Here is a 25,156-nt window from a genome sequence, read left to right as displayed (position 1 = left end):
CTCATTATTTTCATCTCATTTAAGAAACTCTCACCATTCCTGGGAGTGGGCCCTGATATCAGACAGCCTCGTGGTGCAGCTGCTGGAGTCAGGCAGCCCCACCATCCAGGACCCTCCCAGCATCTCCCACTCAGCATCCCCCCCCCACCCCAGCCCCAATCAACACCCATGACAAGAGGCAGAAAGGACAGCCCTACTCATTGCTTCCTCTGCTGTAGGGGCTGCAGGAAGAGGGGCTGGACCTGGGGGTGCAGGTGGAGGCCGCCAGGCCTTTCATCCAGGGGAACCCCAACCACCAGCACAAAATGGACCAGCTTTGCACCGACTGCCAGGCCCTGCAGAGGACTCTGGGGGTAAGTGCTGTGACCGACACGCGGCCCTGGGTTCTCACCCTGCGAGATAGAGCCTTTCCCCTCCTGCCTTCTTCATTCCTGCCAGCTCTTCTTTTCCTTTCTCCTGTTTTCCTTTCCTCGTGTACTCAGCGGGCAGTTACCGAGTGCCTCCTGTATGCCAGGCAGTGTTCTGGGCCCCAAGGACGGGGCCACGTTAATAGGACAGCCCACCCTGGGGTTACACTCTAGTGGGCCAACAAGTAAATATACATTTCCACTGGCCAGCCAGTGGCCAAAGAACAGAACAGACTGCTCAGGTGCTTAACAAGAGCCCAGCGGGCAGCTGGCCCCATCGCGTTTGCTGCCTCAGGTGAGGCTCCAACGGGCGTCCTGGTGGCCGTGAGCCTTGTCTGCAGTGCCCTCTGGTGGCCACCTGCATCTTCCTGTGTGCACCCACGACCTGCTCCCTTTTAAGGGAATGGAGGGTCCTTCAAAATCCCCCTGAGGACACGTCAACATGCAGGCTCCAGCCACCACCCTGCCACGGATTTGGCTGGAGTCCTGGGTCTGCGTGGGTAACCAGGGCCCCAGAAGCACAAAGCCAGCTCTCAGGCTGCCTCACTTTACGAAAAGTCAGTCTAAGGCAGGGGTCCCCATCCTACCGGCCCAGCCCGCCCTGTTGAATAACAAATATTTCTAATGGCCACTTTGCAGTTCTGAACTTCACAGATAGTATAAGAACCCATACCATTTAAACACTTAATGTCGTGCCCTTTCTATAGCAGAAAACATAAATACAGGTAAAGTATTGAATACTTATACAAAATAATCTTTCAAAATATAAGGGCTCCAAGGGGGCCACTCCAGAGGCAGGAGGCAGCAGTCACAATGCGCCCCCTCCCCAGGGGACAGCCTCAAATGCTTCTAGCAATGGGGTTTTCTGAAATGTGAACAACCCCGAGTGCAGGCCTCCATTAGTTTACAAAATAGCTACATTCCTGGGAAGTCGGCATGTTTATTCAAACTACCCAAACCTCTTTGTGTTTGTATGTTAACTGGTCAGATTCTAAGCTCAGGCCCCAGTGAAAAGAGTTTTTTATTGTTGTTGTTGCTGTTTTTATTTTTATTTATTTTTTCTGTGTGGATATCCGGGGGGCACGAGAAGACCCTGCGACCCTGTGGGAGGCGGACTGCCCCTCTCCCAGAGCAGTCAGGAGTGCCCCCCACTCCCACTGCACCTGCTGGCATCACCCCCACCCCATCCTTAGCAAAGCATCCAAAACCCCCACGAACTTTCAGAAAACACAGCTCTACCCACAGAGGCCCACTGGTCTGAGTGAGGTCTCAGGTCTCGATGAACTTGTTCCATTCCGTTTAATAAATTAGCAGCTAGAGGCCCCCAGGTGGCCCCAAGGCTGGGGGCATAGAGAAATGGGAATTGCTGTTCCTGCCCTTCAGGAACCATGAGCCCATAGACACAGCAAACTTCGGCTTTAATGCCTGCAGCCAGTGATGGCCTAGATTGATCCTGAGAATAATCAGAAGCAGCATTCACTGGCATCACTGGGGGCTGCGAATTGGTGATTTCCAATTCTGTCACAGCTCTTTATCATTTAAATTCTTCTCTAAAGAAGTATCATCGGCAGCCGTCCGTCTCGAGAGACGATGGTGTAGCTTCTTAAGAGTCTGTCTGCACCGCCGAGAATGGCTGTGCAGTCCGACTCGGGAGTGACACGGTATCTGTCTCCTCCCGTGTTGAATCGACATCTTGCGATGACGCTGGAGTGTCCTCTCCAGTGAAGCTGAAGCTACAGAGCCTGGGCGGGGTGATATGGAGGGTCTGCTGTTGCCCATGCAGCAGACCCCCCCTCTCTTCGCAGCTGAAGGGTCCAAGGGAAAGACGGAGTCAATACAGCTTGGCTTCAGGTGTGCCGCAGGAGTTGCCGGTGTTGACTACAATGTCAAACCGCCTTAGGGACTCCGGCTCCGGATTTTCTGTCGGGGTTTACTCCCTTAGCCTTTCCCCTGAAGAGGTATGCCGCAAGGCAGCGGAGGTTTTTTGGAGTCAGAGTTTTCCTTCTCTGTAAAGAAGTATACTGCCCCTCTTTTATGATTTTGGTACTCAGAGCTTTTTAAGGCTAATAAGTTTTAATTAGTCTTTACCCCACAGCCCAGGGGATTTTCCCACAGGGGGTACGTACCCCAAGAAGTAATGGGGGCCATTGAGGGCATTAGGTCTGACATTGGTGCACAGGGGACAGGAGAGGGCAGTAGCAGGGAGGGTGCAGGGACGCGGAGCTTTAGATCATTGGCAGGCCCTCGTCCGTGGACGCCCTCTCTGTCCCCGCTCCCGGGGGGCCTGGCGTGTGTTCGGTGGCATCGCCAGTGTCTGTGGAATGCAGGCAGGCAGCACCTGTGCTGGCCCAGCAGAGAGTCACGAGGATGCGAGGCAGGAAGCAGAGCACGAGCAGGGAGGACGGACCTTGGGTCTGACTGAGGGGTGGTGGGCTGACAGGGAGGGTCCCAGGCTGGGCGACCAGCAGGATGGAGGATGTCTCCTCGGTTGGATCCAGAGCCCGCCTTTCACAAGGAGTCAGAGAAGAACAAGGCGAGAGCCGACCAATGATTGACCCGAGGAGGGAAATAAAACCAAGACTGTTTAAAAAAAAATCTTTACCAAAATGTAATCCTATATAGAAAAATGAGCATCTGAATATGCAGCTTGATTTTTAATTTTTAAATTTTGAATTTTTAAAAACTGAACATACCTGTGTTACCAGCACCCAAATCACAGCAGAGAATAATAATACCAGCACCCCGTCCCAGACACACAAAGCCCCGCGTGCCCCTCAGTCATTGCCCCCTGCTCCTGATAGCTGAAGGGAACTCTGCCCTTGGACTTGGGCAGCATAGCTTGGGTTTGCCTGATTGTATGTGTTATTCACATTGACTCAGACGGAATTTTTCTTTTGTCATGGCTTCTAGCTCTCGTGATGGTTGTAAATCCATCCATAATGTTGCCTTCAGCTTTGTGTGACTTGTTCACTCTCGCCGCTATAAAATACTCCATTGGGTGGCAGTGTCTCAGTGTGCGTATCCGTGGGCCTTGGGTGGCTTCCAGTGTGGGGCTATTACAGGCAATGCCACACTCCTGCCTTTTGGTGGGGGCGTGTTTGCCTTGCTGGGCATGCACCCAGGGGTGAAAGGCTTGGGTCGTGGGGCTGCCCATGCTCAGTTTTGGGAGCTATTGACCGATTGAACTATTTTCATAAGTGGTTGTCCCAGTTTACCCCCACACCAGTGGTGGGCAAGGGACCCGATTGCTCCAGACCTGGAGCGTGACGGTAGGACAGGCTGAGGCACCTGACCCCAGAATTTGTCTGTCTGCGTAAATTCCTCGCATTGAGCAGATGGGAGGATCAGGGTCTCTTGTTCCTGCTGGGCGGGGAGCCCTGGGGGGTCACACCCCCAGGCTGGGCACGGTGGCCCCGTGGCAGCCTCTGCCAGCACTGAGGGTACCCTGGGCCCCCTGGGGCTGTGCTGCAGGACCTCGTGGACAGGTGCCAGCGGGGCGTGAGGGAGCACTGCACCTTTAGTCACGAGCTGCTGGGGCTGCGGCAGTGGGTCGGCGTGGTCACTCAGAAGCTGGAGTCGTACCTGGGGGACACAGGCCCATGGGATGCCCAGTCCCGCGAGGCTGAAGTTGAGGTAAGATGGCTTTTCCTGCAGAGGTGCTGCGTCCCCCAAAGTAGACCGAAGCTCCCACACGGGGCAGCAGAGGCCCCCCCACAAGACCTCACAGTGTGTGCGTGTGCGTGTGCGTGTCTGTGTGTCCTTCAGAGGCTGCTGGAAGAATTCCCAGAGAAGCAGGCCCAGCTGCCCCTGGCCGAAGTGCACGGCCGGCTGGTGATGGAGAAGTCCTCTCCGGGAGGGGCTGCTGTGGTCCAGGAGCAGCTGCGGGAGCTGGCGGAGCTGTGGCAGGCCCTGCGGCTGCTGCAGGAGGACGTGCTGAGGTGAGACGGCCTCTGGGCCCTGAGCTGCTTAGGGGCCTCGCCCTTCCCGTCGGGGGAGAGCTCACCGGTGCCACCGAACAGGGGCTGGGGTTCCGGGGCAGCCCCGGCGGGGTGCCAGGGACCTGCGGGCATCTCCCGTCTGGCCCGCGTGGCCTTGTAACAGGGCGGTTAGTGCCGGGAGACGGCCCAGCCTGGGAGGGGCGTCCGGTCCAGCTGTGCCGTGTGGACTGTGATATGGGTCTCAAGTATGTGATCTGGGGATGCTCTGGCAAACCTGGGGGACAGGCATGGACTTGGGAAGGGAAGTAGCACCCCACCACCACATGCCCTAATTCTGTCACTTCGCTGTGGCCCTGGTGAGGCCCCATCACCTCTATCCCCACGTTGACTGGGCTGGATTTGTCTCCTCAGCCTCGTCAGAAACCGGCAGCTGCCGAGGACAGAACTGGACTCAGGGACAAAAATGGTTTTCACCAACAACATCCCGAAGACTGGATTTCTCATCACCCCCATGGACCCCATTTCCATTTCCAGGCGTCGCCGGCAGGTGAGTCTGTCTGGTGGGGCTTCCAGGAGGGGCCAGACCCCAAGTCAAGTGGTTAGGGGTGGGGGCAGGAGTGGGAGGAGGTCATCCAGCAAAGCTCCCCTTAACCCCACCCGGGGCCCATGCTCAGCTCAGGACTCGGCTGTGTCCTGCCTCGTTGAGCCTGCCCTGCTGTGTCTCAAGTTTTCCTTGTGCCACCAGGCAGAGGAACTCAGAGACCCCAATCCCAGGCATCCCTCAGATGGGTCCCCATGCCTCAGAAACATGGCCCTGCGGGGAGGAGAGGGTTGGGGTTAAGAGCTTCCTACTGGCCCGCAATTGCAGGCTGAAATCTCATAAGATGGGGATGTTTTGTGCCATAAGTTGCGTTTTGTAAAAACAACTAACCTAACTACATTGCACATTTGTCCTGTCCCCTGGGCGCCTTTAGAAAAGGAAGCCCATTGAAAAGAAAATCACTCCACGTTCTTCAAAGACAGCAGGTCCCTCCATTCATTCTCCCATTCCCCGTCAAAGGCCTTAGGAGTGTCACCGTGTTCTGAGCACGTGCTTGGGGCTGGCACATAGCTCTGAATAAGACAGGAACACTCCTGCAGCAGAGGACCCAGAGCCTGGCGCAGACTCTCATGGGGGACATGCTCCCTGGTACTATTAAAAGGCAGACTCTGATTCGGTAGGTCTGGGTGGGCCCCATGAGTCTGCATTTCCACAAGCCCCGCCTGCTGCAGGGCCTCGGAGCACCTTTTGAGAGACAAGGGAGAGGTGCCCACGGGTGATTGCGGGTTTACAGAGAGTGTGGTGCGTGGTGGCAGGGGGGCCTCGGCTACGGGAGCCAGCTGCAGCCTGACCGCGTCCCCGCTCTGGGGCAGGGAAGCCCTCTGGGGAGAAAGGAAGTGGGGGCAGGAGTCAAGGGGAGGAGCAGAGGGGGCTGCGTTCCCCGCAGGGGTGACAGAGTGGGCAGAGACCCCGGGAGAGAGCGCGGTGCCAGGGCCCGAGACGTGTATCGGGGCTCGGGCCCAGAGGATGAGCTGCAGAGTCGGGCAGAACCGGAGCCTGAGGCTCCCGGGCCCCATGGAGGACAGTGAGAAGCCCCTGAGGTGTGTCAGGGACGGCTCAGCGGAGGGGACGTGCAAGCTGGATGGGTCACTCCAGCTACAGAGCTGGTGGGGGACAGAGTGGTAGGGGGTCACCATGGTCACAGCCATCCCGGTCAGGCGCGATGGGGCCACCACTGGGAGACCAGGGAGCTGACCGTGAGGAATGTCCCTGACCCCTACACACAGGCCACGTTGCATAGTGACATGCCTTGCACCCCGATGCTCGCTCACCCCCTCCCTCTGCCTCAGACGGGTCCCCAGGACACAGGGCCCACAGGCTGCTCTCCCCTCTGATGCTTTGGACACCCCGTGCGTTCCTGCAGGCAGACCCGCTCCGGGAAGCAGAAGGCGGCCTGGAAGGCTCCCCCCAGCTCCTGAGAGGCTTCGAGCAGTGGCTGCAGGTGGAAAATGCTAAGCTGGTCAGAATCATTGCCATGAGAACGGCCACGGCCGAGGACTCGAGGACCAGAGAGACGAGGCTGCAGGTGTGTACACCATCGGCGTGTTTGCCACCAGGGAGTCCTTCCAGAGAAAGGCACACCCACCTAACTCATGAGCTGTTCTCGCTTGTGTATCCATAATGGTTTTAAAACTGGGCTGGTTCAAACGTTTTGGAAGAACTGTTCGTTCATGTGTTCATCTCTTCAGCCTGCTTCTGTGTTCCAACTTGGAACGTATCACTGCTCAGCCCCGCCGGGCTATCACTCAGCTGTGCCGTGTAACAAACCAACCATTTGTGGCTTCAAACAGCCACAAATGTATGTATCTCATGATGCCGAAGGTTGGCAGTTGGGGGTGAGCTCGGCTGGGCAGTCTATCTACCACAAATCTTTCTCTGTCCCTGCCACCTGGAACGAGTCACCGAGCCCTTCTTGATTCCACCCCCTAAATTCACTGTGTCTCCGCCTCCTCTCACTACAATTGTCTAAACTAGGCGCTCGCCATTTTCTACCTTAATGACGGAGCCCTGGGCGTCTCAGCGAAAAGAGGGAATGGTTTTCAGCCTCGGCCTCGGCAGGGCCCAGACGGTGACTTTTGCTTCCATGGCCCTGAGGGGCTGCCAGAGGCAAGTTCTGTTTCCCAGCGATTTCTTCCAGACCAGGCGGTGTCCTGTTGGCAAAGCGGGCCGTGCCGGGGCTGCCGGCTCTGGCTTTCACCCTCGCCCCGCTTTTAGCCTGACGGGCCTTGGTCTCTTGTTAACTCTTTACTGCCTTTTATTTTTATTTCTTTGTAGTCAAACCTCAGGTTTCTTTTTTTTTTTTTTTTTTAACTACATAGTTCTGCCTCTGTAATACCTTTTAAATGTTTCTAACATGTTGTCCTCAGTGAGAGGCGTGGCCCAATGACCTGGCCGACCATGACCTGGAAGTCCCCCCCGCCTCCCTCCTCTCACTTCCTGCTGCCACCACCTAACGCCAGCCCTGTCGCAGACGACTTGCGGTTGCCCAGGGGAACCTGCTGCCTTTGTAGCGGTCACCTTCCAGGGGGCTCTGAGAAGCTAAGCCACGTACCCTTATCACACCGCTAGTAGGATGGGGCAGGGCCAGGATCCGAAGCCAGAATGGGGGCCCAGGCTCTTGGATTTAGTCTTCTTCAAAGCCCCACAACACATCACTTCTCAGGAATCCCGAGAATAAACGGTGTCCCCCTGGGGGACACAGTGCTCCATTTCGGTAGAAAAATCCCACTCCTGGCCTCGCTCTACCAGGCTCAGACATGACAACAGAAGGTGTTCAGCTGTGGCAGCTTTCATAACTGTACCTCTTATGTCAGCCCCTCTGGAGGACCTGGTTCTAGACTGTCAGAGTTGGACGTGACCATGGAGGTCAGCAGTGCAGCTGGCCCTGTCCTGCAGGGTCCCTTCTGTTCCATCGCAGAGAGCAGCGGCCTGGCCTCGGCTTGCGTCTGCGTGGATGGGATACTTAACAGCTTCTGTCAGCTCCTCTGCAGGGAGCCTTGATTAGCTCCTCCTTACAGCCAAGTGGGGCCATCTGGGCCATCTGGAAGATGCACGTGACACTGCCTTTCCCCCATAGGAACTGGAGGCTCGGGTCCCGGAAGGTCAGCATCTCTTTGAGAACCTCCTTCGTCTCGGGCCAGCAAGGGGGACCTTGGAGGAGCTGGAGGACCTGCGCTACCGGTGGATGCTGTACAAGTCCAAGCTCAAGGACTGCAGCCAGCTGCTGGTAGGTCGAAGGACACTGAGGTCCCGGGCCCGGGGGAGGGGACCATGGCTGAGTCCCAGCTCCCCTGGGAAACCTGGGTGGGCTCGCACCCACTCCACCCTGGGACTCCGCAGACCAGACTGAGGGGATTGCTCAGAGATAGAACAGGGAGACTCCCGGGTCCGAGGTGCCGGATGACAGATGTCCTTCATCCATTCTGCCACCCTGCAAGGCTGGGCCTCTGGTGCCAGCAGCAGGGACTGTCACAGTGAACGTCCGAGGAGCCCTCTGCTGCCTCTAAGCTGCACCCTTTATGTGCGTCATCCCATCAGTCGTCTTCGCGGCAGCACTTTGCCCAAACAGTTGTACCTCCGGTCCCCAGAACGGGGGTCCCAGAGCTGGGCCATGGCAGAACCAGCACTGACATGCACCCCGCTGTTGGGGGCGGGAGGGACGGAGCCCGGGATTCTGCCTGGCTCCTCTCGCCTGCTCGGTGACTCGGAGCAAGCGTCTTCCCCCTTTGGGCCCCTGGTCCCCTCCTACGAAACAATAATAGCTAATAAGAGCCTTTATTAAATGCCTCGTCCGCGTAGCAACCCTGTGAAGGAGGTACTGTTCTTATTCCCCGAGAAGCCACGAGGAAACGGAGGCTCGGAGGGTAGCGTGAGCAGGACCCAGGACGCTGGCCTCGCAATGGCCGAATCGGCCACTAGGTGTCAGCCCAGCCCCAGCCTGGTGGCGGTGCCCGCCAGCCTCGGCCCAGGCTTTCCCAGACAGAGTCCCACCTGGGCCTGAAGTGCGTTAAAAAGCTCATTAAATCGAATCACCTGCTGGTTCAGCCTGTCCAGATGACCAGAAGTTTTCAAGAAACGCTCCCCTGACAAAATGAATATTCCATTACAGGCTCTGTTGGGACTTCAGTTTCACTCACTTAACTTTTTCTTTTTTTTTTTTTCCTTTTCCTCTCCTTCCCTAAAATAACAGACACAGGGCTCTCCGGGGCTGCTGACGGGATTCCAGAAGGTACGGAGTCTGCCATCTGCTCCACAGGGCTGAAGGGCAGGACGTCTGGAGGGTTGGGGGCCTGCAACACTGGGGTGGGACTCCTGGGGTTTCTGGAAGGTTCCATGAAGCCTGGGGAACATTTATGCAGCATCAGCTCTGGGCTGCACTGTATTGGTCCCCAGGTCCTCACTCTCAGGAAGCCCCAGGGGTATGCGGAGTGTATTGAGCTGTGACAAGCACATGAGAAAGGGATTTTTCATCTGAAAACAGGACAAGGTGAGGAGTGAACAAGGATGCCCTTAATAATTATGCTGTAACAACAGGTGTAAACCAGAGCTGTCCTGCAAAACATGGGCTGTTCCAAAGTAGACAGTGTGGCCACCTGAGTGGTAAATAGGAATCGGGGCTCAGTGGGGGTCGGAAGAGGAAAGGGCGGGGTGCCTTTCCCATTCTACCAGGCAGATGTTACCTCGTACCCCCCCCCCCCGAGATATACTCTGAGCCCCTCCCGTGGGGCTTACGGGCCAAAGCAGTAGCAATAGCAGAAGCAATCCTCATAATGATGAGTAATCAGTGTTATTACTCTAGATGCTGCATACAGTCCATCCAGTGTGTGCCGTGAACTGTGCTAAACCATGGTTAGGGTGTTTCTAAATATCCCGTGCCACCCATGGGCATTGTCACCTCCGTTATAAGCATGACAAAACCAAAAAGCAACAAGTTGGAATGACGTGTTCAGCGAAGTCTCCAGAGTAGTCTGGGGTCTCTGTCTCCAAAGCCTTGGAGAAAGCACCCCTGAAGCCTGGTGGGTCTCCCCACTTCTGGACAAGTCCCATGTACATTCATGTCCCCAGTGCCCCCTTTCCAAGGGAACATACCTATTTTCCTGCTCAGCATCGCCTGTGAGAGATGCACCTCCAGCCTGCTCTGCCCCCAAGTGCTCTGGGTCCCTCGAGGCCTCTCCTGTTGTAGAATCTGCTTCCAGATGCTTTGCAGACCAGGATTTCTCCTTGGTCCCCAGATGGTGTTCACGTCTCGCATGTTTGGAAGACAGGGTGTCCCCTGGACTGGGCGGTGCAGTCCCGAGACTGAGGTTGTGCTTTGGCCCCACGCCAGTCAGCTGAGCGGCCTGGGACCCGTTGCTTTGCCTCTTAGGGCTCACCTTTCCCATCTGTGAAATGGAACTATGACCGCGACCTTATTTACTTCATGAACTAGTTTTAAAGATCATGCAAACTGCTGCATGTAAACATTCATCAGAGATCCCAAGGCCCTGGTTCCCTGCCCTGCAATTTAGAATAACAAAGAGACCCCTCGTGAAACAGGGGAGAGCATCAGGAAGGACCCCGTGGCCCACATAGTCCAGCCTGGTGGCTCCTGGTGGGACTTGGGGGTCCCAGGGCCAGGTGTCTAGGCTGCCTCTACCTCTCACACTTGAAGCCCCTCACTGGCTGGGAGCCCTCAGCATACAGCTCCCAGGCTGGAGTCCATAGGGAGCCACGTCCGGGTCCCCTGGCACGTAGCACATAGTAAGTGCTCACTCGGTATATCTGAGTAGGGGACACCTGGCCGGCTGGCACCAGCCCTCCGGCGCAAGCTCAGCTTCTCAGCAGTCTGTAATCGGGTTAACGTGGAGTATTCACAGACCTATGCTTCTCTCCTGTTTCCTCATTCAGTCAGTCAGTCAGTCATTGCACAAATATTGGCTGAGAGCTGACTTTGTCCCAAGCACTATTTTAGGCCTTGGAGATCCCTCAGTGAACACAAGAGCAAAGCCCCGCCCTGGTAGCCTGAACATCCTGGCAGGGTTTGGAGGGGGTGGAGAGGGGGCTTCCACCTCCAGCTGGTCTTGCTGAGCACAGGGGCGAGGCACCGGGTCAGGGAGCTTCCAAGAGCAGCCGCGGCTTGGAGTCTTCTCTTATCTGTGGATGGCAGACATTGGGCACAGTTTCATGGGTACACAAAGCAGGCAGGCTCCAAGTGGCAAAAAACAACCTGCTCATCTGACCTGCGTTGAAAACAATGGGATGTGTGCGTGTTTGAGTCTGGTTCCAGGTGGCTTCTGAGCTAACAGGTCTCAGTCCGCCCTGAGGAAGGAAGCATCTGGAGGCCCACCTACAGACACCGTCTCGGGCTCTTTCATAAGACAGCTTGTTTCAGCACAGACTTTGTGTCCCTCCCCCAGAACTGTGGCTTCAGTAGGTCTGGGGTGGCCCACGAACCTGCATTTCTAGCAAGTCCCCAGGTGAGGCTGAAGCGGCTGGCCTTTGGAACCACTGCTTTATGCTCTGTATTGGAATCTGGGATCCACCGTTAGTGCCTTTGATGGTCGGCAAGTTCCTTAGCCACAGTTTTGCAATGAGTACAAGAAGGGGCCGCAGAGCTCATGGCAGGCAGATTTCTTGTAACAACCAGCAGACAGTAGGTTCTTAATGGCCATGGAAGTGCGGACCCTGAGACTTCTGCAGACACCACCACTGCTTCTGTTTCTGAGAGCAAAAGGATCAGTGGTTGTGTTGGGGGACACTCCCTTTGGCTTGGTTCTGGTGCTCCTTTTCCCAGTCAGGGTGTGTGCATGTGTGCATAGGGGTATGTGCACATGTGCACATATACACACACATGCACGTATGCATAGGCAGGCCCGACAGGTAGAAAATAGGCACTGTCTTCAGAGGTTGTACTCTTGCCAACTCAAAAACATCTCATATATTATTTTTATTCGAAAGGGAAGGGGGGAAAAACCTGCCCCAAAGCCAGTTATTTATGAGCAGTTGGTTCTGCACGCTTTTTTCTCTCCGTGCACAAGCCATTGAAGGCTCCAGCCACGTACGTCAAGGCCTGCAGCCTGCTTGTTTGTATAAACAGAATAATTAAGATTTATTAAATTCGCAGCTGCCCACACGCTTGCCGGCTCAGTGCCACGAGATACGCCTGCAGCTTTCAGACACACGAAATAAAGTTGCTCTGCCAGTTATGGGCCGCGAGTCAACTAAAGTTCTGCCCTGGCCCGGGCAGCGAGCGGACCGTTAGCCGAGGGACAGGTTTGCCAGTGTTTCCATTTGCGTGGGTGATGGGCAGGGCCTGTGCACCGGTCTGCAGGTGTGGACAGCACTCGGTACTGTGGCCTCTGGGTTGTCCCGGCCTGAGGGTGGCATTTAATTTACTTGGCCCGATTTTGTACAATAGGTTTTAAGGCCCCTCATTCTCTGCATTTTCACATCTCTCGAATTGGGGTATCTTATTTCAATTGATTTCTTCCAGGGAGGATGTGGACTGGCTTCTCCCCCACCCCCACCCCCACCCCCACCCAGCCTGTGGTTCCAATTCCCAGGGAAGAGCTTTGTTTCTTGCCCTTCACCCAGTGCCAACATCAGACCTCAGATTTCCTTGCTTCCCTTTTCTGTGAGGTAGGATTAGTCCTTGTTCCCCCTGAACAGGTCTTTGGTGTGCCAGCCTGATGCGGGGTCTCCAATCAGGTGCTCCATCTCCGTTGTTAGTATTTTTTAAGTAGTGCGATATAAAATAATGGTGCCCCTCACAACCGGCATCTCAGAGCGGAAGTAACACCGTGACACCAAATCTCAAAGCATCAGTGACTTTTCCGTGTTAGGTAATGCCTTCCTCTCCCACTGACTGTGATGTTTCCAATAACCCCTACTGTGTGCTAGACCATATGCCTGGTCTTTGATGCTCCCTGGTGACAATGACCATAGGCACCCCTCTCTTGGTTCTCTGTTTTTTGCTTTTTTAGTTATCCGAATCAGCACTGATACAATTCGGTGTTCATGAAATACTATCACCTAATCCACAGTCCATACACAAAAATTTTAAGCTGTCTCGGTAACCTTTAAAAAGTGTTTCTTCTATTATTAATATCTTGCCTTAGCATGGTACGCTGGTTACAATCCAGCTACCTCATTAGTAACTAAAGTCCCTCGTTTAGAGTTCATCTTGGTGGTGTACGATCTATGGGTTTGGACAAATGTATAATGCCATTTATCTGCCACCGTAGTATCATACAGAGCATGATACTAAAACTTTCCTGTGCTCCTTTTATTGTCCCTTTTCCCCTCCCCCAGAGCCCCTGGCGACCACTGCCTTGTTACCTGTTTCACTTAGCAATGTGCATTTAAATTTCTTCCACGCCTTCACATGGCTTGATACCCCATTTCTTTTTATCACTGAAGCATATTCCATTGTATTAATGAACCATTTTCAGTCTTTTTCATAGACCTTTCTCCTGAGTCCAGGGCCACCCATTGTATTTAATTATCACTTCTCTTTAGTGTCCTCTAAGCTGGAACTATTCTTCAGTTGTACTTGGCCTTGACCTTCTTGAGTACAGGCCAGATGCTTTGTGGAATGTCCCTCAAGTTGGGTTTCCTAGACGTTTCCTCATGATTAGAACTGGGCTGTGCATTTCTGGCAGGAATGTCCCAGAGTGAGGATGTGTTCTTAGTGCATCTTATGGGAGACCCATGATGTCAACATGACCCCAACGCTGGGGATGTGACCAAGAGATGGGGGTGGTGTCTGCTGGATCTCTCCCCTGTAAAACTGCTGTTATTTCTTTGTGACTAGTAAGGGCTCCGGGGCCACCGCTTAGACATGCTGCAAACACAGTGCCTCGTCCTCAGTCATTTCCCCAGGGTCTCTAGGGCCTCTGACCCTCTCACAAGTCACTCTGTTGCTGGCGAGTCCTTCTGCCACCATGGCTTTGTTCTCTGACGCTAAGCCTCTCACTCTTTCTGGTCCGTCTGCAGCCTGGGTCTATCCTAACCTAACTTCAGTCCCAAAGGTCCAACTTCCTGCTAGATGTCCGCCTGGGGATCCCGTGGACCCTCTCAGACTTCACAGGTCTAAAGGCGGCCTCACCGCATCCCCAACACCCACCATGATCCCCTTACCTGTGGAAGCATTATGACCACTTGGTTTCCCCAGCTGGGTATCTCTGGGTCATCCTGGACCCTCACTGACCTTGGTTCTAGTCCTGGTTCAGAGCCTGAGCCTGAAGGGAGGGGAGGGCAGGGTGGGACAGGGGAAGGCAGGGCAGGGGAGGGCAGGGGAGCGGAGGGGAAGGGGAGAGAAAAGGAAGGAAGACAACCTTATGCCCACACATCTGCTCCTGAATGAGGCTTCATCCTTGCTTGAATAATGACAGAAATCGCCCACCACTCCAACTATATCATCCAGAGACATTTCCCACCAATCAACTAGCCCCCACCCCAGAAGGCCAGCTCAGGCCTTCTCCTCTCCTGCCCCTCTCTGAGCCAACCTGGGCTTCTGGAATAGTGCAGTGCTATGGCCTGAACATCATATGCAGAGCCACCCTCACGAGAAGATGGGATGAACCCGGCCCCAGCCCAGCCCCTGCCACCTGTCCCTGGGTGGGAGCTACCCCGAACCGCTGAGCTCTCATGGGAAGGGCATCTCGGGCTGTGACTCAGCTTTAGCACCGAGAACTGGGGAAGAAGGCGTCCAAGGCGCCGTGGGCAGGGCCTGGCAGGGGAACTGTGGGCTCCCAAAGATTCCGTGGAGCCGCCGGGGAAACGCGGTGGGCCCCCGACATTCTGGAGATGGTCTGGAGGAAACCCCGGGAGAGGAAGGCAGCCAGCACGTGGCACGGCAGCCCGTCAGAGGGGCCCGAGGGGACTGAGCTCGCAGCCGGCTGAGACCGTGATGAGGGTGTTGGGCTGGCCCGTCCTGCGCTGCCGGAGGAAAGCTGGCCCCGTCCGTCACCTCGGCTCGTGGCACTGGAAGCCCCTTTGTGGTGGGGAATGAGACCAGCTCCCGGGAAGCCCCTGAAAGTCCCACACTCGGGCCCTGGGCCAGGTGGGACCGGCGTCAACCGTCCCAGGCTGGCTGACAACGGAGGCCCAGGGGGATTCTATGGTTGCTGAGTTGTTTCTTAGGGGAGACGCTGTGTGGGGTGGTAGGCGGAGCCCGGGCTGTAGAGAGATGCTGGCGACAGGAGCCTGCCTGTCGACCTTGGGCTGGTTCCGGGCCCGGTCTCTTCCTCTGCGACAGGGGCCCAGGAGGCCCACCTCCCCCAGCTGTGCCGGGGCTCAGGCAGCCCGGAGGGAGGGAGAGAGAGCGCCACGTGCAGGGCCTGGAGGGGTGCTTGCGGTGCGCTCATTAACGAGGTGCCCTGTGTTCTGGGGAACCACTGGCCAGTGAGAGCGTCTCACAGCCGGTGGTCAGTCGGCGTGGTCCTACCACGGGCACCAGGGGACGAGCAGATGGCCAGATGCACAGGAAGGGAAGGCCTTTGATTCCTTGTTTTGGTCGTCCAGCAGATATTTATCAAGCACTGCTGGGGGTACAGCAATGAACCAAACTACTGTGAACCCAGCCTCCAGGGTGTCTGGCGGGGCACAGCCCTGAATCAGGACTCTGGAGGAAAGGCCTGGGCGCCCTGAGAAGGTGTGATCAGGGCTTGTTCCGGTCACGGGGCCCGGAACGTCTCCCCGAGGTAACAACTCACAAGCTGAGGTCAGAATGGTCAGTAGGAGCTAACCGGGTACATTGGTGAAAAGGGGGAAATGAGTTCCAGAAAGAAGGGGTGGCCTCTGCAAAGGTCCTGTGGCAGGGAGTTCTGAGGGCCCTTAGGGGCCAAGAGGTGGCATTTAAGGAAAGCGGTACTTTCTCTCCAATGGGGCTGGAGAGGATGATGGTGTCTGAGCCTGGCACCTGGGGGAGCGGAAGCTTGTGGGGCTCATAGGAACTGCCCCCCCCCCCCCCCCAGTGGCCATCGGTTAGAGGAGGAAGGCACTGAGCATCTACTGAACACCAACTATGCACATGAAGCACGGCATGCCCCGCCTCACTTCTCCTAACAACATTGGTAGGCAGGCATCGTGTCCCCAGCAGATGAAGGAACGGAGGCTCAGAGAGGTTAACCGGCCTATCCTAGGTCACACAGAGCCAGGCTTAGAACCCAGAATTCCAAACCTTTCACCAATGGCAGAAGATTAGGTCACATCTTCCTGAACTGCGCAAAACTCTCTCCAGTAATTACCTTACGCGGCATCTCCTGCCTTCCCCACCATGAAGGGCTGTAACCCCTTTGCTCCCATAGCCTCCTGCACAGGGGACTTGTCACATCCAGAGGGAGCCCCTTGTGTCATGGGTAAGTCCAACGGGGTGGAGCACAGGTAGTACTTTCTGTGGGAAACTGAGGGACAGAGAAGCTTCCAGACCTGGGAAGAGCTGCGATGGTCAATTCCTTTGTTGGCTACTTAAAACTCAGCTTGTGCCTTGTCTGTGAGTGTGTTTGTTTTTTATGAGCATTAGAGAACCATATTAAAATGTGTCTTTTATTTTAAAGAACATTTTAGAATTCAGGTCCCTCAGAGTGAGGCTATGAACTCTAAGTAAACAGCCACTGGGCAGGCAGTAGGAGTCCTTTCAAAAAGACACCCCCCCACACAACACTTCTTAATGTAAACACACTTCAGACCTTCAAAAATGTTTTCCCCCCTGAGGGTCATGGCCAAAACCCAACTCCTCACTTCAGGAAGCAAAGAGTTAGCTCAGCAAGTGGAGGAGCGAAGAGAAAGTGAACGCTTGTAAATACATTCTGCACTTGGGAGGCCATCAATTGCAGGCTTGTGGCTGTGGTGCGAACCCAGGCCTGGCAGGGCCCCCAGCAGGCTGTCTCACCCTCCTCGCTGCTCCCAGCTGGGCTGGAGATTTGGAATCAGGCAAAGACAACCCGAAATGTCAAGGAGTCACGTTAGACCCCCACAAATGGAGGCGGCTGCCCCTACATGAGCCGAGCCGGTGGGCAGAGCTCACACCCCAGCCGGGTCCAACCCAGCCCCATGGCTAACTGCCCCGTCCCCCCCCCTGCCCCCCGTGTACGGTGCTCACATGACTGCACCCCCTGCCCCTGAAGTCACTGCTGCGGTCAGTGCAGCCAGCAGAGCTTCTCTGTTGTGTGCGTTATCAGAAGTCCTTTTTTACAAAGTGTCTAAGGACTTTGGTAAGTGAGAACGTTTGAGACCGGAGGCACGGAGACGAGTGTTCCTGGCCTGGAGGAGATAGTTGGGGCCGGACAGTGGGTGAGGTGACTCAGTGTGAGAGGTGGAGACAGAAGTCCCCAGGTAGGAACCTCCCAGAAATATCTGCATTAGCAATGTTTGCTCATTACCACCATCATCACCCCCTCCACCATCACCATCACCTTTCTTATCACCACCAGCAGCATCATCATCCCTACCACCATCATCATCATCACTACCACCACCATCATCATCACCACCACCACCATCATCATCATCATCACTACCACCATCATCATCACCCCCACCACCACGATCATCATCTTCCTCACCGTCATCATCACCACCACCACCACCATCATCATCACCACCACCATCATCATCCCCACCACCACCATCATCACCACCACCATCATCACCCCCACCACCACCATCATCACCCCCACCACCACCATCATCATCCCCACCACCACCATCATCTTCCTCATCCCCACCATCATCACCAAGACCATCATCCCTCGATTGTAACTTCTGGTGTCTTAGAGAGGGAACCTTTGGTTCTGCAGGGAACCAGTGGATAGATTTTATAATGATAGTACTACAAGTCAGAGCTTATTTACCCTTCAGTTGGTGTGTAAATATACTTTGCTTTAGTCCTCACCACAACCCAGACAATGGGAGGTAGCTGTTTTATCCCAATTTTGCAGAGAAGGGAACAGATGCTCAGAGAAGTCATTAACATGCCCAAGGTCATGGAGCTGATGTGTGACAGAAAGTGCATTGGCACCGAGTCAGCCAGGTTTCTAAGAGCCGGCCCTGCCTGCGCCTTGCCGCATCGTGCCTGGGGGCCTCCGCTTTCCCGAGCAGCCAGCTCTTGGCCCTGCACTCCCAGGAAGGCACAACCCAGCCAGTCCCTTCAGGATTTAGAAAGAGTCCTTCGGCCACTTTTATGGGCACAGCAGGAAAGATGTCCATCAGGCATTTGGACTTGTGAGACTGGCCTCCGGTGGTAGCGATGGTGTGGATGATGAAGACGGTGATGAAGGAGGAGGAGGAGGATAAAGTGGTGGTAAAGAACATGATGACGAACGTGGTGGTGGTGATGATGATGATGATGAAGATGATGGTGATGGCGGTGGTGACTGTGATTTAGATGATGATGATATGACCAATGCATAATAACAATAAGGACAGCAATTTTGAGTCCCTACTATGTTGCAGGTCCTATCTCTTTTTTTTTCTCACAACAGCTCTTTTGGGTAGGTATGATTATTACCTCTTTTTATAGATGAGGAGTTTGAAGTTTAGAGAACTTGAGTGACCTCAAGATTCCCTCCTGGGACTCACAACCAGACAGTGCTTTACATAATAATAATCTGCAGAGCCTGTAACTCAATATATTTGTTCTTCCTTTTCTGCTTTGAACGGTTTGAGGAAACTAGAGGGGTCTTTGTTTTCTGGCAAAGCTGACATTGGGCCCACGCCGCAGCGGGGAAGACACAGACCCCTGTGGTCAGAGGGCCGGCCCAGAGCCACCGCTGCCCCTGGGGTCCGCCCAGCCCCACCCCTCCCACTCCGAGCACCGACCCCCCTACTCCCACCCCCCACCCCCACTCATGGCTGCCTCTCTGGTTCCACAGACCCCGCGGTGGCGCAGCCCAGGCGCCCTGTTCCAGAAGGTGTGCTGCGTGGCGCTGCCCCTGCAGCTCCTGCTGCTGCTGCTTCTGCTGCTGCTGCTCCTGCTCCCCGTGGGCGAGGACAGCCGGAGCTGCGCGCTGGCCAACAACTTCGCCCGCTCCTTCGCGCTCATGCTCCGCTACAACGGCCCTCCGCCCACCTAGGCCACTGGGGGCACACAGGTGACTTTCTTCTCCAACTTTCCATCAGGCCTGGGTTCCTCCTGAGGGCACAGGGGACACTGGAACGAGGGCAGGCCAGACGGCAGAGCCGCCCAGTCTGAATCCTGTGTCGATGTTCCCAGCACAAAACTACTTTTTATACGGTGTTGTCTTCGTCTATTTATACTAAATGTGTACTATGTGTGACCAGGAATAATGTATAGGATTTTTATATGTTCTGTATGGAAATGCTCAGTATGCATGGTTTCAAAGGTGGCATCCATTGGTAGTTGGGAATGGTGGCCTTGGTCTGCAGTCTGCCCTGGAAACTGTAACATGTCACTTGGATGGCAGCCTCTTATCCAGAAGCCAGCCCCCATTCCAGATGTTAGTGAGCTGTCAACACAGACCAACACTCCAGGGCCTCACCCAGCGCCTGGTGGCTCTTGTTTTAGGCACAGTGAGGACAAACATGCTCGTCTAGTTTTTACAATGACAGCAGATCAGAGCAGAAATGGTGATGATCAAAGGCAGGCCCGGTGACAGCCCTGAAAAGTGACAAGTGAGAGAGGGACATCAGGGAAAGGGGAGCGCTGCAGAGAGTGGGCCCAGGCAGAAGTGGAAGGCCCGGCGGACCTGGGCGCTGCCAGCAGGAGCCCGAGCGCATGGACCAGTGACGCGTGTCCGTGGCCACGCGTGGAGTCTTCAGCCAATGGTGAACTCAGGCCCCATGCGCTCTGTTCAGGGAGAAGATCGTGGAGCGGGACTTCACTGTCCAGACCCCCACGGAGAATGGCGGGCACGGTCTGTGTGTAGCAAGCGCCCCCCGACAGTGACGGGGAAGACGTGTTACCTCAGTCCCTCTTGGGCTGAGTTTGTCATCCTTTCCAGTTCAAGCCAAAGGAACAGAAGGGGAGCCCACTCCACACCAGAGACCAGGGATCGAGGGTCTAAGCCAGAGATGAGATGCGGCCTTGGAGCTCAGCCCATCTGAAGGGTTCTCCCTCCTCCTCCCAGAAGGGACTTTGGACAGAAGCAGACCCTCTGGGCCAAGAATGTCCCACACACTTCCCCACAAGGGAGCCAGGCTCCAAGCACCCCCGCCTACACCCTCTCTGGCCAGGGCTGGGCAGTAGGGCCCTGTGTGCCATCTGGGAAGGGGCTGGGCCCCATCTGGGCCCTTCCTCCCCAGGGAATTCCAGAGTGGTTCCTAAGTGCTTTATGATGAGATCACAGTTTCCTTAAATCAACACTAAGTTTTCCTTTTTAAACAGTGCTCAGTGCCCACTCTTTACACACCCGTTTTCTCTGTTCAGCTACGAATAGACCAGGAGGGATTCCTGAGGCCTTTGGAACCATAAAATGTTATAGACCCAGGAAGGCCCTTGAAGTAGAGGCAAACTGAGGACCCAAGAGCACGCTGCCCCCAGCACCACGCCCTCCCCCTGCCCTCGAACATATAGGCCCCTCCCTTTCTAGCGCAGGTTCAGCTGGGTCCCAGGCTTCCCAGGAACCAAAAGGGACTGGACGTCCCTGGTGCAGGGAGTTGGGGCTGCCGAGAGAGCACTTGGCGCTGACTCAGAAAGCACCCTTTTCTCCAGACATTCAGGTGCCACGAAGCCACACCCGCAGGTGACCACTTTCCTGGAAAGTCAGGGCTGCCGCCACCCAGGACCTCAGTCCCAGGCAGCCAAGCCCAGGTGCTCCCCAGCTTGTGTGGGTCCTGCTCTGCAAGATCAGAGCTGTGGCAGGGGCCTTGGAATGTCTCCATCCCCACTCTCCCACTTCTCTAGCCAGAAAGCTGAGGCCCAGAGAGGGGAAGTAACTTGCCCAGAGACACACAGCAGGGGGGCCGGGTCACTGCTGCCAGAGGTGTATTAAGGTAGGCACAGAAAAAATATATTGGGCCCCTTAAAAAAAAGAGAGAGGGAAAATAAAAATACATGTTAACCATATTTATGCAGCGTAGTCATGAAACCAAACTTGGAGTTATTAGAAAAAAGTGTAAAGTTGGGGTTTTGCGGGGCCCTTCAGAAGTCGGGGCCCAGGGTGCGTGCCTGGTGCGCCCACCGTTAAATCCGCCCCAGGGGCAGCCCTGCTCACTATAGCACATGGCAGGATCCCCTTCCCCTCCCACCAGGAACTTCAAAAAGCATAAACGTGTAAATGTGATTGTGTCCCCTTCGGGGAGGGACAAACTGCAGTCTCTGGGCTGGCCGGTGGGAATGTGTATTTTTTTAAACTTTGATAATGATCCATAGAATCTGCTTGTTTGCATAATTGTTTTTTTTAAAAAAGAGAACTGATATTTTCCTTCCTTTGTATAAATGCAGTTGTCATATGGTCTAACACCCCATTTACCGGTGCTTTTCCAGTGTGATCTCTTTAGCTTAAAGTGCGTGCAGACAGGATTTTTATGACTTTCTAGCTTCCTGACCAAGAGCCACCAAGAGCTTTACAAGTGCCACGTGAGCCAGGCGCACGGTGGGACCGCGTGGGTTCGGTTTTCCTCTGTCCCCAGAGCACACGGTGGGGAAGAAAGACGAACGGCACTGCTCAGCCCAGCTTTGTGTGCGTGTGTGTGTGTGTGTGTGTGAGAGAGAGAGAGAGAGAGAGAGAGAGAGAGAGAGGAAATGAGAGGGAGAAGGAAAGAGAGGGAGCGAAGGAAGAGGAGGAGGAAGAGGAAGGGGTAGGAGGCGGAGGGGAGCGGGGAGAGAAGCCCCAGTGAGCTGCTAGAAGCTGCTGGCTACCCTGCTTAGTGGTCTCCCACTGCCCTGCCTGGTTTTCTTAGCTCTCCCGGTGGGGTGTGTAGGCAGCAGACAGGACAGGAGAGTCCGGGCGGTGTGTTGGGACGCAGGCGGAGGAGGGAGCGATGACCTGGGAACAGAGTGCCTTCCGCTTGGTGCTGCGGACTCCTGAGCCATGTTGGGTATCATTCCCACAACAATGCTCAGGGCTTGGTATAACTCGACTCCATGTTTGAGATGAGACAGCTGAGGCTTCAAGGTGGAAAGATGCTTGTCCCTGCTGAAATGGGGTTCTGAACCCATGTTAGTCTGCCTCCGAAGCCCGTGCTGGGAGGGTTCTGCCAGGTTCTACCAGGTGTCTCGGGTGCAGCCTCTGCAGACCCTGGGGGTGAGTTTCATGACCAAGCACCTCTGCCCTTCTGCTCGGTGGGCATGGGGCCGCGAGGCTTCCCTTCGGGGCTGACTCTGGGCCCCGGGAAGTCCTCGCCAGTAGCACAGTCGCACCAGCCACCCCCACCCTGTCCTCCTGTGAGGTCCTAGGCAAGGCTGCTGTAGCTGTAGCCCCCGCGCCTAGCCCGGGGCAGGAACTCTGGCTGTGGTTTACTGAACTGCGTGAAACCCCCACAGTGAGTGTGTACTGACATCCTCCTGCGTGCAGAGAAAATGGGTCCTGGGTGAGGGGCCCCACTTCCATCCCTCACAGCCTCTTTGCCTCGGGCAGCTGGCAGGAGTCCCCAGCAGGGAACAGAAGATGGGGATGCCTGTCCCTGGGGACTGGGCCTCAAACACTGCAAGGTCGTGGTTATTTCTGTTACTGGCACGGTTAGCAATCTACGGTCATGGTTCACGGTGAAAACATGTGGCTGGAGGTACCAAACCGAGAACCCGCTTTTCCCCACCGGAGAGTTTCCAGGTTGGTAGTGGACATGCCAGCAATGGATTTGGCCATGACTTAGCATGAGCTCCTGCCCCTGCCCACTCCTGCCTACTGTACCCCCCAGAGCAGGGGAGTTAAGCGATGTACCCCCCACTGCCCTAGGGACTCTGCCCCCCAAAGTCCCGGCCTGCCCTGTGAGTCCTGAGACGCCAGCGGCTGCCTCTGAGGTGTGTTACATCCCCAGCGGCAGCGCAGTGACCCTGAGCTGGCCGCTCATGTCCCTGGTCCTGTCGCGATCATGCCCGGGTTCCCTCTCTTACAGGGACTCCGCTAATCTAGTAGGGGCTCCCCGTGCTCCCCTCGCCCCAATCGGATTATCACCAGTCTGGGGCAGCAACAGAGGACAGGGGGTGAGGCCAAGGGCCCTGGCCCAGCATTGCGTACGTGGGCACGGACCTCCTTCCCTGCACCCGGGGCGCACATCACTGGTTGGTCCCGAGCGCTTCCCCTTTCTCTCTCCAGCCCAGGGGGACCTCACTGTCTTACTCAAAACCACGCCAGGCAGCTTCGCCAATCATTCGCATTTGTCATGTGAGAAAAACCTGTTTGACATGCTTGTGCCTGACACCACTCCCGCCAGAAGACTCTCAATTCGGGCCTCCCCCTTTAAAAGAAAAATTTCTTTTTTTTTTTAGGAAATGAGGCTATTCTTAATCAAAAATCCATTTCCTTGGTCCATTACCTGGGTGAGACAAGCTGGCCCCCCAAAGCTGGTATTGGGATGAACTACCGGATAGGACTTGTAGGGGAAGCAAAATGGAGGAGGAAATACTAAATTGCGAGTGTTTTAGGCTGTTGTGGGGGCGGAGGGGCTCTTATAGGGTCTTGTTTCCATGTGTGCCCATTTTACAGGTGAGGAAACCGAGGTCCCAACAGCTCCTGTTCACCCGGTGAGTTCAGGGAGTTAGTTTTAGAAGTGGAAGTAGGTCAAAAAGTGGAGATGAAGCTTTCCTGTGAATAGTTTGGGGGACGTTTCTGCCACCCTCCCTGCAGCCACTGGGAAAGGGGGGAAATCAGTCCTGTGCCACCTGAAATGTTAGTCATTCCAGGAAGACATGGTGGGCCCCTGTCTGGGGGGCACATCCCTACATTCAGCCACAGGCATCAGAATCGCCCCTGCCACCAACGGGGACTTAAACAAACACAACAAATGAGGCGCTTGGCCCTCTCCTGTCCCCGAGATGTCCAGAGCTGAGCGGCTGGCTCCGTTCCCGCAGCTCAGGGATGGCGGACCCCACTTTCCCGCGGCTCTCTCCTCTCTGTCTCACGGTCCCCTCGTGGCCCAAGGCGCTTGCTCGACCTCCAGTTTTGCATCTGCGTTCCAGGTAGGAAGAAGGGGCGGGGGTGGCCAGCTGAGCCTGTCCTCCTTTGGCAGGAGCTTTCCCAGAAGTTTTACCCAGACTTCTGTTGTCATCTCATTGGCCAGGGCTGTGTCCCAAGGGTCCCCCCACACCTGTATGGAGTCTGGGAATGTGCCACCCCCACAAAATGGGGTTCTCTTAGTTAGAAAGAGTGGATGTGAGCAGCCCTTGGGGGTCTCTGCCTCAGAGCCCACCCCTCCGTGCCTTGATCTCATGGCCGGTCAGCTGAACTTGGCCTTCATCGTTGAAGAGTGCGACAGCCTTCCACCATGCCCACCGCCTGTCTTGCCAGTGAACAGGGTCCCCGGGTCCTGTGATTTCTGCCCCCTCCCCAGGGTATTGCAGATGTTCCGTCCACGCCCAGGACACTTCTAGGCCTCCCTGCTTTGTGTTGGGATCCAGCCCAAGGAATTCATATTGGGCTTCCTTTCTTCTGGAACATGAGGAACTTCTGGATACAAATCCTGGAAAAAGAGGCTCTCTGAGCTTTTTTAGGCTGCCTGCCCCCCATTGTCTCCTGACCACCAAGGCCTTGAAAGCAGAAGTTTGAGGACACACCCACAGGTGGCCCCCATCCCCTGGCTGGCAGAGCCCAAGGGGACTCCAGCAGAGGCCCAGATTCCAAGGACTTAAATGGGCCATCATGTCTCCTTCAGTCCCAATTACAAAAGAAGCGCCTTCTGTCTGTCAAAGTAAGAAGAAAAGGGAATTTGTTTTTAAAAGGAAATTTTTTAAAAAACAGAAGCTCTTGGTCTAAAAACAAATCTTACAGCAGAGCACCTAAAGCCTTGAACAGCATCCTCAGTGCCTGCCTTTTGGTTGTCATGGTAATATCACAGCTGCTCACAGGTTGGTACCCAACTACCTTGTCCAGACTAGAGATAGTAATCACACAGCGGGACCTCAGTTTCCCCAAAGTGTCCTAGACTTCCTTTCAGGAATGCTCACTTCCGAGCCCAGGAACCAGGACACAGGTCTGCAGCCCTCTCCCTGTTCTGATGACAAAGGGATGGAAGGAACATAATTGAGGGTCTGCAAGGTGGCCCCAGTTCCTTCCCAAGGCCCATGCTACAGAATCACGCTCTCGTTTTGAGATGCTGAAACCAGAGCGCAG

General features: G+C 55.3%; 1 protein-coding gene across 1 annotated transcript in view; it reads left to right on the top strand.

Moving 5' to 3' along the window:
• The window catches only part of SYNE3 (spectrin repeat containing nuclear envelope family member 3), a 73,304-nt gene extending 54,064 nt beyond the window's left edge, over positions 1-19,240 (top strand). Inside the window, exons 11-18 of the mRNA XM_090271362.1 lie at positions 219-353; positions 3,879-4,040; positions 4,173-4,345; positions 4,757-4,892; positions 6,310-6,471; positions 8,023-8,172; positions 9,136-9,174; positions 18,800-19,240. Of these exons, the coding sequence (XP_090127488.1) occupies positions 219-353; positions 3,879-4,040; positions 4,173-4,345; positions 4,757-4,892; positions 6,310-6,471; positions 8,023-8,172; positions 9,136-9,174; positions 18,800-19,000 (1,158 nt within the window). The 3' untranslated portion in view covers positions 19,001-19,240. The remainder of the gene's footprint in view (positions 1-218; positions 354-3,878; positions 4,041-4,172; positions 4,346-4,756; positions 4,893-6,309; positions 6,472-8,022; positions 8,173-9,135; positions 9,175-18,799) is intronic.
• Positions 19,241-25,156: the final 5,916 nt, after the last annotated feature.

This window comes from Furipterus horrens, unplaced genomic scaffold, assembly GCF_987537825.1.
Source record: "Furipterus horrens unplaced genomic scaffold, mFurHor1.1.pri manual_scaffold_3, whole genome shotgun sequence".
Taxonomy (NCBI): Eukaryota; Metazoa; Chordata; class Mammalia; order Chiroptera; family Furipteridae; genus Furipterus; species Furipterus horrens.
Note: the sequence above shows the minus strand (reverse complement) of the source record. Positions and strands in the feature narration are given on the sequence as shown.